Source organism: Camelina sativa, chromosome 1 (genome assembly GCF_030686135.1).
Source record: "Camelina sativa cultivar CO46 ecotype springtype chromosome 1, ASM3068613v1".
NCBI classification, from domain to species: Eukaryota; Viridiplantae; Streptophyta; class Magnoliopsida; order Brassicales; family Brassicaceae; genus Camelina; species Camelina sativa.
In genome coordinates, this window is record NC_141880.1 from 7,952,282 (window position 1) to 7,966,464 (window position 14,183).

General features: G+C 41.2%; 1 protein-coding gene across 1 annotated transcript; it reads left to right on the top strand.

The window, feature by feature from the left end:
* The first annotated feature begins 1,028 nt into the window (after positions 1-1,028).
* LOC147949651 (uncharacterized) lies at positions 1,029-2,978 on the top strand. The gene is made up of 2 exons (XM_087453963.1): positions 1,029-2,654; positions 2,740-2,978. The coding sequence occupies exons 1-2, from the start codon at positions 1,854-1,856 to the stop codon at positions 2,821-2,823; spliced, it is 885 nt and encodes a 294-aa protein (XP_087310089.1). The 5' UTR covers positions 1,029-1,853; the 3' UTR covers positions 2,824-2,978.
* Positions 2,979-14,183: the final 11,205 nt, after the last annotated feature.

A 14,183-nucleotide genomic window follows, 5' to 3' on the forward strand; every position in this document is an offset into this window, starting at 1 on the left:
ATTTGGACGATGAGGAAGACGAAGTTTTTATAGAGTATTTGAGGAATGTTGAAGAAGGCCACCGACTACAGAAGGTACGAGAGAAGGGGTGCGAGATGATGGTCCACTTAGGTGGGAAGAATGTGAAGAGGAAAGGATTGGAAAAGCATGGTCATCCTAGAAAAAAGATGAAGGTCAGCTCTATTACAACAGTTGATAGTGTAATCGGAGGAGAGGGGGAGGGTGGATCAGAGAGGGTAGACGATGAGCCAGATAATGTTGGGTTTGATCCTGATGAAGGACAACATGAAATGTCTATCATGTGTGGACAAAAAACAGTAGAGAACATGGTGTCTACAGGGCGTGAAGTTATTATGTCCATCGGGTGTAAACATAACGGGAACCCGAACGAGTCTTCCACTTTACATGAGAAGATGAAAATCAGTTCTATAACAGCAGTTGATAGTGTAGAGGTGGCTGCCACAAGAGCGGAAATTGTGGCAGACGGAAATGTAAGGTCAGACACTGTAATTGGAGGAGAGGGGGAGGGTGGAGCAGATAGGGTAGACGATGAGCCCGACTATAATTTTGACGAGTGGAGTGAACGGATTAACAGGGAGTACCCGCTTGATTGGGATCCGTATAATGGGATTGTGGAGAGGCCAATGGAACCCATTGGTTTTGGACTTCGCATAGAGCTAGACGATCAGTTACCTGAGGAGGACGTTGTAGGTGATGATAACCGAGGGCTAGCGGTAGTGCCATACAATCCATCAATATTGGAGGATGCACCACCAGTGCGAGACAACGTGACAGAACAAACGTTGGGGCCTATTGGCAGAGTAGCAGATGAAATGGATGATGGATTGGTCATGGTCGAGGGAGGAAACAAACAGATGTCGTGTATGCGTAGCAACAAAGCAGTTATAAGAGCAAACGATCCTCACCTTATCAATGATGCTCCTCCCGTGCATGACAATGTCCGGGGAGCTCCCAACGAAGAAAGGAACATGGATCTGAAAATGGCAACCGATGCATTGTATGTTGGACGTATATTTGCAAACAAAAAAGAGATGCATAAGATGCTATCATTGTATGCAATGACTAGGTTGTTCAGTTTTTGGATTTCGAAATCAGATCTAGGAAGAGTTATAGCCAGTTGCGTAGACAAGAACTGCGGGTGGAGAATATATGCAACAACCCATGCAAATTCTGAAAACTTGGAGACAAAGACATTGACATTGAAGCATACATGTGATGTGGGTGCCAGGTCGAAGTATGGAGAGAAAGCGACGGCGAAAATATTGGCAGATCTCTTACAGGCAAAAGTTGCAAATGGCAAGAAGGGACCAAGAGCGTGCGAGCTCCCTGATATTGTTTTATCTGAATTACACGTACCAATTTCTTACACGAAGGCATGGAACGCTAAAGAGCTCGCAATTGCAGCGGCGCGAGGAAACGAGGAGGAGAGTTATCGGTTCCTGTCTACATATTTACACCTACTGAAGTCAACTAACCCAGGGACCATTACTCCAATGCACAAATCGGTGGACAAGAAAGGGAAAGCTTTGTTCAAGTATCTGTTTTTTGCATTGGGAGCTTCCATTGCAGGATATCAATATTTGAGGAAGGTCATTGTAATAGATGGCACAGCAATGAAAGGGAAGTATAAAGGGTGCTTGGTTGCAGCTAGTGGACAAGATGGTAATATGCAAATTTTCCCATTGGCATTTGGCGTAGTCGATGGGGAAAATGAAGGGGGATGGGTGTGGTTCTTTGAGAATCTAAAGTAGTTTGTACCAGATGATGAAGCCCTAGTTTTCGTCTCAGACAGACATGCATCAATATATGCAGCATTACGTAGGGTGTATCCAATGGTCCAGCATGGGGCATGTTCTGTCCATCTATTTAGAAACGTGAAGCACAATTTTCATTGTGAAGGTTTGGCAACTGTGGTATCTAAAGCTGTGAGGGCATACACAGTAGGAGATTTCCGGTATTGGTGGAGGGAAATAGAAAATCGGAAACCAGCTTGCATTACGTATCTCACAGAGATTGGACTGCCACATTGGACACTCTCCCACTTCCCCGGAGATCGTTGCAACATAATGAGTAGCAACATCTCAGAGTCATTGAATGCAGCGATGCAAACTGCTGTAGATTACCCTATTGTGTCTATGGTCGAGTTTATCAGGGCAATGTTGATGAGGTGGTTTTATTGCCGGAGGACAAAGGCAAATAAAGCAAAAACCAGATGCACACCGGAAATAGAAGAAATCCTGATAGATCACCTGAAAGATGTTGTCGACTGTCGTGTTCTATCAGCTAGTCAGTGGATTTATCAAGTTAATGATGGTAGAGGTATCGTTTTTACAATGGGCTTGGAGAAAAAAACATGCACTTGTCGGGTGTTTGATGTTCTTAAGGTGCCCTATTGTCACGCTTTGGCTGCCCGTGGAGTACTTCAAATCGATATATATTCTCTGATTGATGAATGCTACTTTGTTGGTCCGTGGAGGAAAAAGTATGAAGAAGTCATAATGCCCTTGCCAAAAGAAAGGGACATCGACATCCTAGAGGCTGTACATGAAGAAGCTGCTGAGGCACCAAAAACAAAACGAGGGGGTAGGAGGCCGAAGAAAAAAAGGATACCTTCGCAGGGGGAAAAACATAAAGTAGGTCTGTAGAGTTTTTTTGCAGTGATATCTCAATATGTATGAATGTATAAGTGACCTAATACTGGTATTTTATTGTTATTAGCGGAAGAAGCGAAAGACACCTAGCAAGTGTGGAAGATGCTTCCGGGTGGGACATAACAGGAAAACCTGTTCTCAGCTAATATGAATACAAGGAACATAAGTTCCTGTGTCTACTCATGGTAGACATATATCGTGAAAGGTTTTTTGTGTTTTTTGGATATGCAAGAAATGAGGAAGAGACATTGGGACTCCTGTTGTCATATAATATGAAGGAAAGGACCAGAAACTCGTGTGGCTTTTGGAGTTGTCTGCCCATAAAGTATGGTAGACAACAAATTGGGGGTAATGTCTACTCTTGGTAAACATTTTTCGTGATTTGTTTTTGTTGTTTGTTGGATGTGTACGAAATGAGGAACCCTATAACCTCCATTGATGTAAAATACATGTTCTTCTCTTCTTATAATATTGTCGTAGTATTTTGGAAAAGGTGGAGGCCAATAGTTAGGTTTAATGTGCTTTTAAAACTGCAACTGAGGAAAATGGAATCTTTTAAACATGGGTAGACAGAAATAGTAAAAGGTCTATCACTTAAAAAAAGGTGCATATTGTCCATCAGTGTATTTTATAGAGAGACAGAAGTTAATGAACAATCACAAAAGATAGGGTTGAAACAAAAACAGTATATTGAGTCTTGAAAGCAGAGATCAAGTAAAACAAACGCACGCCAGAGGAATTAAACTGAATATGAACATAACAAACAGTAGATAGACATTATAAAAGATTGGTGGACATAATAAAAATTTTACTACAAACGGGTGGGTAGTCCATCGGAACGTCATACATAAATCACCCGCGGTAGTAGTTGATGGACGTGCCAATTGCGACGATGAAAGAGATGAGTGCGAGAATAGTAGACAAGATAACAGCAAACTTAAAGTGTTAATTTCTTGGGGGTGGTTGAGGGGGTTGGAATTCCTTCACAAATCCCCGCAAATCAGTATAGTCGGCGCCTAAATCAACGACAATCTCCTGAAGGTTATGGATTTGTTCATCAGTTGCGTTAAGACGCTTCAACACAGTACGGGGGTCACATCGTTCCCCTTCTTCGGTATAGGTGAGGTACCGCATCATTTGGTCATCGTTCCCCTTCTTGCTGAAATGACCACCTCTAGTCTATGAGAATTAAAGGATGATGTTGGTTAGGGTAGTGAAGTGTAAGGAGATGATATAATAAGAGATGATCTGAAGTGTAAAGGACTTACCCCACTTCTCTTACACTCGTAGAACATACGCCCAATACCTGGCTCTTCGAATCTGGTGCCAATTTTTAGATGACTACCACAAATGCACTTCCTAGGGAGGCCGTATGTTGGATCTCCATAACGACGAGAAAAGATTGAAGTTGCGGATGAATCAAAATTAGAGGACGGAGACGTGCCGTAGACGGCCTCATTGTGAGAGGATGCGGATGAAGAAGATGGTTGAGAGTAGCTATACTGCCCCATTAGGTGAATAATAACATACAAGCAGCAGTGGTGGAATATATTGGTGTGAACACAACAGGGAAGTTGTATGTGGTGGCCCACAATGGGTTTTATCGTTTGACTTTGGTGGTAATGACAGTGTTTGCTCTGTAAACACGAAACAGAGGCTTGATTGATTGACACCCCACTGTAGCAAGTATGGAAAGACTGGCAGGGTATACGTGTTTAAGTTCTATAGACTTTTAAAGGACTTGTGTAGATAAAGCTAGAGTGGGCAGACAACTTGTCTAATCAGAATTAAATAAGGTCGACTCTTATAACCGTTGTTTAAAGGAGAAAAAGTAGTACAGACCAAAACGAAGTACACAAGTGGTTCAATATAGGACAAAGGAACAAAAATTCGAGAGAAGACATAAGAAGTTCAGTTCCTTAGGGAGACAACAAATTATTGGTTGACATCAACAGCGTAGGACATACGTAGTTGGTCAACCAAAGATTCTGTTAGTCCATCACAAGTTACTTTTTGCGAATGGAGCTATATATACTTAACGACAAGGGGACCACAGTCACCGGTCCTGTCATTCTGGTAAACATTCTCCAATCTTTCGCAGCTAAACACGTTAGGAAAAGCACCCCCAACTGATGCAGGATCAACGAACGCCTTAATGACCAGTGGGAGCAGGTCGATGATAGGTCTCATGAGACGGGGAACCTTCTTTGGGGCGTTGTTGACTATTAACGGATCAAGGATCAAGATATGAGCCATCCTCAAGCGAATAACAAGTGCGACCCAGTGGCGTTTTCCCCAATTCATAGGCAAATAAACAGTTTCTACATCGGCGTACCATGCAAGGTTGGTGGACCGGTTGTGGACATTACCTCGGACGTAGTTTTTAATGATGTTGTTCCAGGCAAAGGTAGATTTGTGCTTCGATTGCTGATAACTCCCTAACTCGGTGGTTAGCATGTGAGAGAACCATGTGTCAAGAATAGCTATCCTGTTTTGGCGCAATTTATCCCAATAACGCCTCCACAAAAGGCTAAGCATCGCTTCCATGTGCTACAAAACGAGGGTGGACAAGTCGAGTCAAAGTAATATCTTTTCAACAGTGGACTTCGGCTGGTCGGTAGGATAGTATAATGCACTTACCGGAGTGTCCACCCAGTGTTGTGGCGTATAGATCTCGGTAAATAAACTATTCTTGACAGCGATGCCATCAATAATGTACTCCCAGATAAAGATGTGAACATCAATTAGACAATTCTCGTTAAAAAGTGCCCATAATATTTAACAAGGCAAAAAAAATAGAGTGTAAGGAAACGTTAGTAACAAACTTTTTCCAATATGCTTTTAGCTGTGCCATAAACTTTCTCTCGAGTGAACGACTTACGGCTTTCAGAAGCATAAAACTATCGTCTTCAGAGCTATCGGAAGGTGGTTTCTTAGCCTGAGAAGTGGAACACTGACCATAGCGCCTAGGGGCTGTCCTCGTTCTTTTCCTTGGGAGTGGTGTTTGACATGGATCAATCGTAGGGTTACTTCGTTTTCTATTTATTTTCTCAGTAACCTGAACAATGGACATTGGTATACTTAAGCAACCAATGTGGATGGACATGGGGGAAAAAGCATAAAAATGGACAAGATATAAATCATACCTCCATCCTTGAATCACGTTTATCATTCACCGACTCATCAAGGGATACATTATGAGCAGCATCGTAAGAAATGTCAGTAGCAGTTGTGCCCTCCAATTGAGATCCTGATGAACGATGAGGCTAACAAGGAAATAACATTCAGTTTGTGCGGATGGACATAACTCAACTCAGATGGACATAACTCAACTCAGATGGACATAACTCAACTCAGAAGGACATAACTCATCTCAGAAGGATATAACTCAACTAGGATGGACAAACATTACTTTGGGTGGACAAACATAAACTCGGATGGACAAATATTAACTCGGATGGCACACATTGGCATGGATAAATAACGAAGAGGAAATGGATCATACCTCTACTACATCCGCACCGACAGACTGGTCATTATCAGACATGGTCTCCATTGGGGATCCTGATGTACGATTAGACTGGAAAGAAAACGATGGACATAAGTTCACTCGGGTGGACAAACAAATAAAAGCGTAATGGACAATACAGGCATCAGGCGGCGTGGAAGATTCTTTACCTACTCCACATTATCCGCATCCTCTGATAAGTCAGGATCACTCATCCTCTCCAGTTGTGATCCTCATGGACTGTGAGGCTGAAAATGATCAATGAACATACGTCAGATAGCAAGGACAGGGCGAAAATTACTGTAACTTGACGTCACCATGAATACCTCGTTCTCCAAGTTGATGTGTGGTGGCACTTCTGCATTGTCTGCCTGGGTACAGACAACATTACAACTTCTTTCCTCTTCACTTGTTATCGGCAATCCCTGTGAAGATAAGGAGGATAAGTGGAGATACATAGTTGGTCCATCGATTGATCGTGTCTACTTGGTTGACTAAAAATATGTGATCTAGAGTTAAATCAATAACCCAAAGCACACTCAACCACGATCTAGTGGTGTCGTCGTAGCACTTCAGGGTCGAATCCTCAGAGACCAAACAATTGCACTATGAAACTATGAAGATCAAATATAGCTAAGACAAAAGAGGAAGTTTGTGAAGCAAGTAATAATTAAACAAACAGAAAGTAAATAAGTTGTTTCTAAATCAAAAAAGGAAATATTGGGCACAGGGAATCTATGGGGATATAATTTCGGACTAAGGTGGTTAGATGGGATGCATTAGACACCGTTCTAGAACTCAAATCACTGTTGTAAAGCTAACCTACTTTCGCAGCGTTAACTATCTATGCAATGAATTCACTAAACCCTAAACCGTCGTTTGGACCTAGCAAACCAAGCAAGCAATAAAGGTTCAAGTTCGATCTGTTCACAAGGTGCCTCAACTTCAACTTTCGTTGGCTAAGGTCCACCTTGCTCACCTAAGTTCTTTTCCAGCAACTCAAAACACTTTTGGTGCCCCGATGAATTAAACCTATGATCATAAACTAGGTAGCTAATCTAGTTTAGGCTTTAAGAACAACTATAGATGAAGAACAAACAAGATCAACCCCAAATCTAAAACACCATCGTTAGAGCATTATAAACCCCTTTGAAACCCAAAACCCAATAGATAAACTACTCAGCCATAGAGAAACAGAAACAACAAATCAAAGATGAAGAAATCATTATTGAATTGCAAAAGAATAGAAAATAGGGTTTAGAAATCTTCTCCAAGGTGTCAAGAAGGATTAGAGATCTTCTCCCAAAGTTTACAAGTGCTCAAAAACGGCGTAGAGTAAAAGTTTTTTTTCTAGGGGTCGAGCCCCGTGCTTAAATAATAAAATAAATCCCTAAAAAGTCGGTTTAAAATGAAAAAGGAAAGATTGCGTCGAGGACGAGATTGGTCGATCTCGCGAGGATCAATCGATCCAGAACGTTTTTTTCTGCTTTCATTCCATCTGCCTTCTAGCTCGATCAGTCTTCAACCAATTGGCTCCAGATGCATGTTTCCATCCCCAAAACGCTCAGATTCCTTCCAAAGTCACCTAAGACCTGTAAAGACTAATAAAAGACTAAAAGGACTCTAAAAGCACACTTGGACCTAGGAAAAGACTCAAAACAAACCTAAAAACTATAGTTAAAACCCTACAAAATGTAGACACATCAATTCCCCGGACTTGAATCTTTGTTTGTCCTCAAGCAAGAACAGACAAAAACTCAAGAACAAAAAAAAGGTTTGAAAGTGGAAACTCACATATTCTTGGGAACTTCTTCTTTGCACTCTTCATCACATCAAATTAAGAACTACTTTCTGTACTCTGCCCATGATTAGGATCAACACTCCCTACTCTGAACTCCATGGCCTTAGAGAACCTTCAGTCTCCCCATTGTTGTCTCTCTACATCAGATTAGTAAAAGAGTGCGGTCTTACCATGGGAGTATCGATCATTGAACTTAATTGACTCCTTCAACCTTTTATCGCCCAAGACCTCCTCTTATGCTCCCTTTCCTCTCTCTTTTCTCACTTCCAAAGGATTGATTTCTCCCTAATTTTCTAGGGTATCATTTTATTTTTTATATCAATCCTTTGCTCTTTTCTGGTGGACAGGTTTCCATGAGTTCCGAAAGATGCACAGGTTTACGTACAACCCTCGGTTCACTTCTTTTATTACCTATATCATTTTCTTCTTTCTTCTTCTTTTTCTCTTTTTTTTTTTTACTGAGTACTGAAGGGAAGAGAGAGGGGAAGCATACTTTGTGAGGAGTTGCATATCTCGTGAGGCTCGAGGGAGGAGTCTTGTCCGATGTATACCAAGCCCCAAGGTAAGCAATAAGTCCGGTGAAGTCATGTCAAAGCTAGAGACAACTTCTGGTTCAACTTAGTGTTCTCCTTGGCGAGTGTCTTTTGGGGCGTGTTGAGAGTGCTCATGTTCATTCCAAGCTTCATTCCAAATCAGATGTACAAAAGTAATCATAAGAGTGTTAGTTCAAAGCAAAAGATTCCTAGAAATGATCATAGTTTCCCAAATTTTTTTCGTTTTTTTTTTTTTAGACACGACAAACTGACTCAAACAAAAGAAACAGCCAAAGAAAACGATATTAGTAACTTGGAGACATCCCTCCCCCGGACTTACTTCACACCGTCCCGGTGTGAAAGCAAAACCAAGAAAAGAACGAATCCCACAAAGAAAATAAGTAAAATGAAAAACAAAAAGTAAGGACAAGAAACAAAAACCGGTGATTTCGCATCTGGTGTTGGAGTGGTGTTGGCAAGGGTGGGGACCGATCAGTCTCGGGTGGGATCGACCGATCTGCAACATTATTGAACTTAGAGACACCCGCAGAAAACCACCGGGATCGATCGATTTGTAAGGAGGATCGATCGATTTGAAGCTCCGGGAACAACAAAACAATTCGCATCTTCTGCGTTTGGAACCTGTTCCTGAAAACACTTAACACCGGATGTGATTTCACCATAATAAATCCTAAAACAAACCAAAAATCTTAAGACAATTAAAAATTAAAGGGTAAGCCAGCACAAACCCCATGGGTTGCCTCCCATAAGCGCTTGTTTATGGTCTATAGCTTGACCGCTCAACACAAAATGTTAATCATGAGTATCAAAAGGCTGAGCCAATGGACCTTTAGTCCTTCTCTTGTTAATGCAATAAACAATATGTGTCAAGTAACACACAATTATCCATGGCAAAACGAGAAAATCCACATCAAGGAAGTTTGCTACAAATGTAGCATGTACTTTGAAATATTCCTTGATGGTTGGATGCTCATGAGGATCAAATGCATTTAATAGGAAAATAAAGTCAATTTCAGGTTCAAACGAGGTTTTCACAAAATAAATAACTTCATCACCATTAATTTCATAAAACACAATATCCTCATTCATATAATCAACCTCAGGGTCATTTGTTTCATGCAAAATTGTATCAATATTAACAACACACCCTAGGTAAGATTCTTCAAGAAGAGAGCTAGATACATCAGGCATTGAAAATTCAAACTCGAGATCATGAACATTCAAAGCACAATGATATTCAATATCAAAACATATTTCATGATAATCCCTAGCAATTTTTTCTGCTCTTATAATGTCTAGACGTTGAGACTCACATATCAAATCATAGCATTCATCAATGAACAATGGAGTATCCAAACTAGAAGTCACATCTTCAATGCATGGCATGTGGATATCCTCAAAATCATGAATTTCAAGGGTGAAAACGCATGTACCTTCTATTTGGCTTGGTGGAACCCAATATATTACCTTTTTGCAAGCATGAGCTTCCCTAATCTCTGTGAAAGTGGGCTCCCTCCCTTCAAGTACTGCTCGATGTGAGATGAGATTCAACCGGATCATTGCTGCTAAGTTCCTCCTTGTTGTTGTTGGATGCTCCATGGAAAGCTCATCCAACCTAACTTTTTGATCTGGTGTAAGAACACTCTCATCAAACGGTGGCTCAACATAAGGCTCATCTAGAATGTCTTCATCAAATGTGGTCTCCTCTTCCTGTGGCCAGTCATCATAATCCATAGCCCCAAAAACAGTTTTCACATTTTTTTTTTGTTTTTTTTTTGTTTTTTTTGTTTTTTTTGTTTTTTAATCTACAAAAAAGAGAAAATAAAAATAATTAGTAAAAACAAAAAGAAATCTTAGACTATACTCAATTCTAAAATTTCAAAGGCAATCGTTTTGGTCCCCGGCAACGGCGCCAAATTGATCTAGAGTTAAATCAATAACCCAAAGCACACTCAACCACGATCTAGTGGTGTCGTCGTAGCACTTCAGGGTCGAATCCTCAGAGACCAAACAATTGCACTATGAAACTATGAAGATCAAATATAGCTAAGACAAAAGAGGAAGTTTGTGAAGCAAGTAATAATTAAACAAACAGAAAGTAAATAAGTTGTTTCTAAATCAAAAAAGGAAATATTGGGCACAGGGAATCTATGGGGATATAATTTCGGACTAAGGTGGTTAGATGGGATGCATTAGATACCGTTCTAGAACTCAAATCATTGTTGTAAATCTAACCTACTTTCGTAGCGTTAACTATCTATGCAATGAATTCACTAAACCCTAAACCGTCGTTTGGACCTAGCAAACCAAGCAAGCAATAAAGGTTCAAGTTTGATCTGTTCACAAGGTGCCTCAACTTCAACTTTCGTTGGCTAAGGTCCACCTTGCTCACCTAAGTTCTTTTCCAGCAACTCAAAACACTTTTGGTGCCCCGATGAATTAAACCTATGATCATAAACTAGGTAGCTAATCTAGTTTAGGCTTTAAGAACAACTATAGATGAAGAACAAACAAGATCAACCCCAAATCTAAAACACCATCGTTAGAGAATTATAAACCCCTTTGAAACCCAAAACCCAATAGATAAACTACTCAGCCATAGAGAAACAGAAACAGCAAATCAAAGATGAAGAAAGCATAATTGAATTGCAAAAAAATAGAAAATAGGGTTTAGAAATCTTCTCCAAGGTGTCAAGAAGGATTAGAGATCTTCTCCCAAAGTTTACAAGTGCTCAAAAACGGCGTAGAGTAAAAGTTTTTTTTCTACGGGTCGAGCCCCGTGCTTAAATAATAAAATAAATCCCTAAAAAGTCGGTTTAAAATGAAAAAGGAAAGATTGCGTCGGGGGCGGGATTGGTCGATCTCGCGAGGATCAGTCGATCCAGAACATTTTTTTCTGCTTTCATTCCATCTGCCTTCTAGCTCGATCAGTCTTCAACCAATTGGCTCCAGATGCATGTTTCCATCCCCAAAACGCTCAGATTCCTTCCAAAGTCACCTAGGACCTGTAAAGACTCACAAAAGACTAAAAGGACTCTAAAAGCACACTTGGACCTATTAAAAGACTCAAAACAAACCTAAAAACTATAGTTAAAACCCTACAAAATGCAGACACATCAATATGTAACTTCTTTACCCCCACGTCGACTTGGTCAGGACCAGCAGAAGTGCTTTCACCATCAGCCTCGGCCTGTTGAGTGATGCAACGTGGAAGTGTTAGCTTGAATTACCATGCCACTTAAGGAAAAAGAAGATAAGGTTGCTTTGGGTAGTACTTTAGTCGAAGAAGAGTCGGTAGTGGCAACAGTATCTGAAGGGTGGACATCTCCTCCTTCTTTGAATGACTTCTTGGAAATATCAGTACCGTAATTATCCCATGAAGATGGGTTGAACTTAAGGGCATAATCTGGTTTGGAAGGCGGTGGTTATTTGGGGCAAACTCCTTTTGCCTTCAAAGAACTCATAATCCGGTCGTAAATCTCGTCCTGCAATAGTGACCTCTCAACAGCCCACTTCTCCTCCATTTTGGCTGTATGCGCTTTGTTTCTCCTGTCAACCTCTCGAAGAAGTTCCTGAGCAGTGTAGGAGTCAATACGGCCCTCTCAATCATTATCTTCTTCTGGGTCCAAAGCAGGGGCTTTCCCTTTGGCTCTCTTCTGATTCCTCCTAGTAGGGGCAGTCGATATTTTTTCGGTTTTGGGAGGCAGGTCAACAGAATTCCTTTGCGAAGAACCAGTTGAAGTAATAAGGGGGAGCTGTGCCATCCCACCAGTCCATACATCAAGCTTAAAAATGTGTCCTTGAATCTTTTGGCAAATATAATCTACTCTCTGATCTTCAAACTCATCAACCCAGGCAAATGAAAGCGGGTCAATTAGCGCATTCGAGTGCATTATACACTCCACATGAAGCTGTCAAACAAGCAAGTAATCGTCCATTAAATTTGAAAAAATTCAATGGACCATAATCGATTGTGGAGGACATGTAAACTTACATTTTTGTCCACCTAAGCATGTAGAATGTTGGAATTGTGGAAGGACTTCACGTGTGTGAGATGCTTTACAGATTGGTCTGTAAATGTTTGTTCACCGTCAGCTTCAGGGAGAAAAGTCTCCAGCATGGGAATGGCAGTTAGAAAGAGCAACTGGAAAGCAAGGGTGAAGCCATGTGTGGCAGTATGGGACCCCATAAGCTTGTGACATAAAGCGTCAGCAGTACGGTGAGATAAACCAACATGAACCGTCTCTATAGTCCGTTCAAAAGATTTCCTCCCCCAAGGGTAATTTTCAAATGAGTCCAAGTCCTTCAACATCTCTGTTACTTGCTTGCTAGCTCTAACCTTGGAGGAATCGCAAACAAGGATACCCTCGACAATGACAACAAGGGCAAGCCTTAACCGACGTTGTCCATCCATTCTATCAGCTTCAGGCAACGACTTGTCCCGCTTTAACATGAGCATAATATCCCGAATAGAGTAGGATTCTTTAGGACCAACCAGAGTGTACCAATAAGGTTGGTCCCCCTCAGCTGGTGTTTCCAGAATTTTGGTCTGTAACTGTGAAGGATATGGATTACAATTGAGACTTGTTAGCAAACTAAACTCTCGTAGGCTGAAATGGATTAGGTGGCCGCCAAACACAAACCATATTTCGTGAAGTTTGCGAGTTACAACGGAATGACAGAGCAACTGGTGGACAAGTTTGCCAGAGAGGGAGCTTCTTCTGACGGGTAGTTGGAAGAGATGGCCAAAGGAGGATGCTTTTAGCCACTCAAACTCGGTAGTACCATCTGATGGTACTCTGGCTTTGAGTATGAGTTGATCCGGCCTCGGACAGGATACCGGTTAGTTGCGAATAATCTACTAGGGAGTAAGGAAGACTCATCCAGAATGTCTTCCTCCGAAAGCGCGTCGCTATTGTGAATCTCCGCAGAGCCTTGCTCTGAACCAGTGTCTGCGTCTGCAGCGGGCCTGCTATGGAAGAATATAGTTAGTTGTCCACACTTAAAACAACTAAACAAAAATTATACTGTCCACTATTAGACAGACATATACCTTGACATTTCCATGTTGTATATCGAACGCTGAACATTAGCATCGGCTGCGTCCTCGGCCGACCTGCAATCGGTAGAAGATTGTATAGTATCAGTAATGAACCTAATAGGGTAAGATAGACCAACGTGGATAGACATGTACATTGATTTAGGACTGTGGTCCATCAATTGATCACTGATACAAGGAGGAGATGCTTCGTTGGCAGCCTCTGCGACCTCGGCCCTCCTGCAATAAGAATTGTGGACATATACATTGAATGCGGATCGTGGTCTAAAATTGCATGCGAGATTGATAGACAAATCTGTGGGTAGACATATGTACTTAATGGGGTAGACATATATGAATGCACAATTGTCATTCGGAAATAACAATTAAAATAATGAATGCAGAATTATCAAAGGGATGCACAATATAGATGGACAACACTATGAAGGTGGACAACACTATGGGTTGTGTCCATCTAGACGGTTGAGTTACAAATTGACGTTGGCTATTGATGGTGGACACAAACTTGATTCACAAAAATTGTCTACCTTATACTACCAAATCAATAGATGGACAAACAATGACAAGATGTCTAGCAATGCGGTTATCA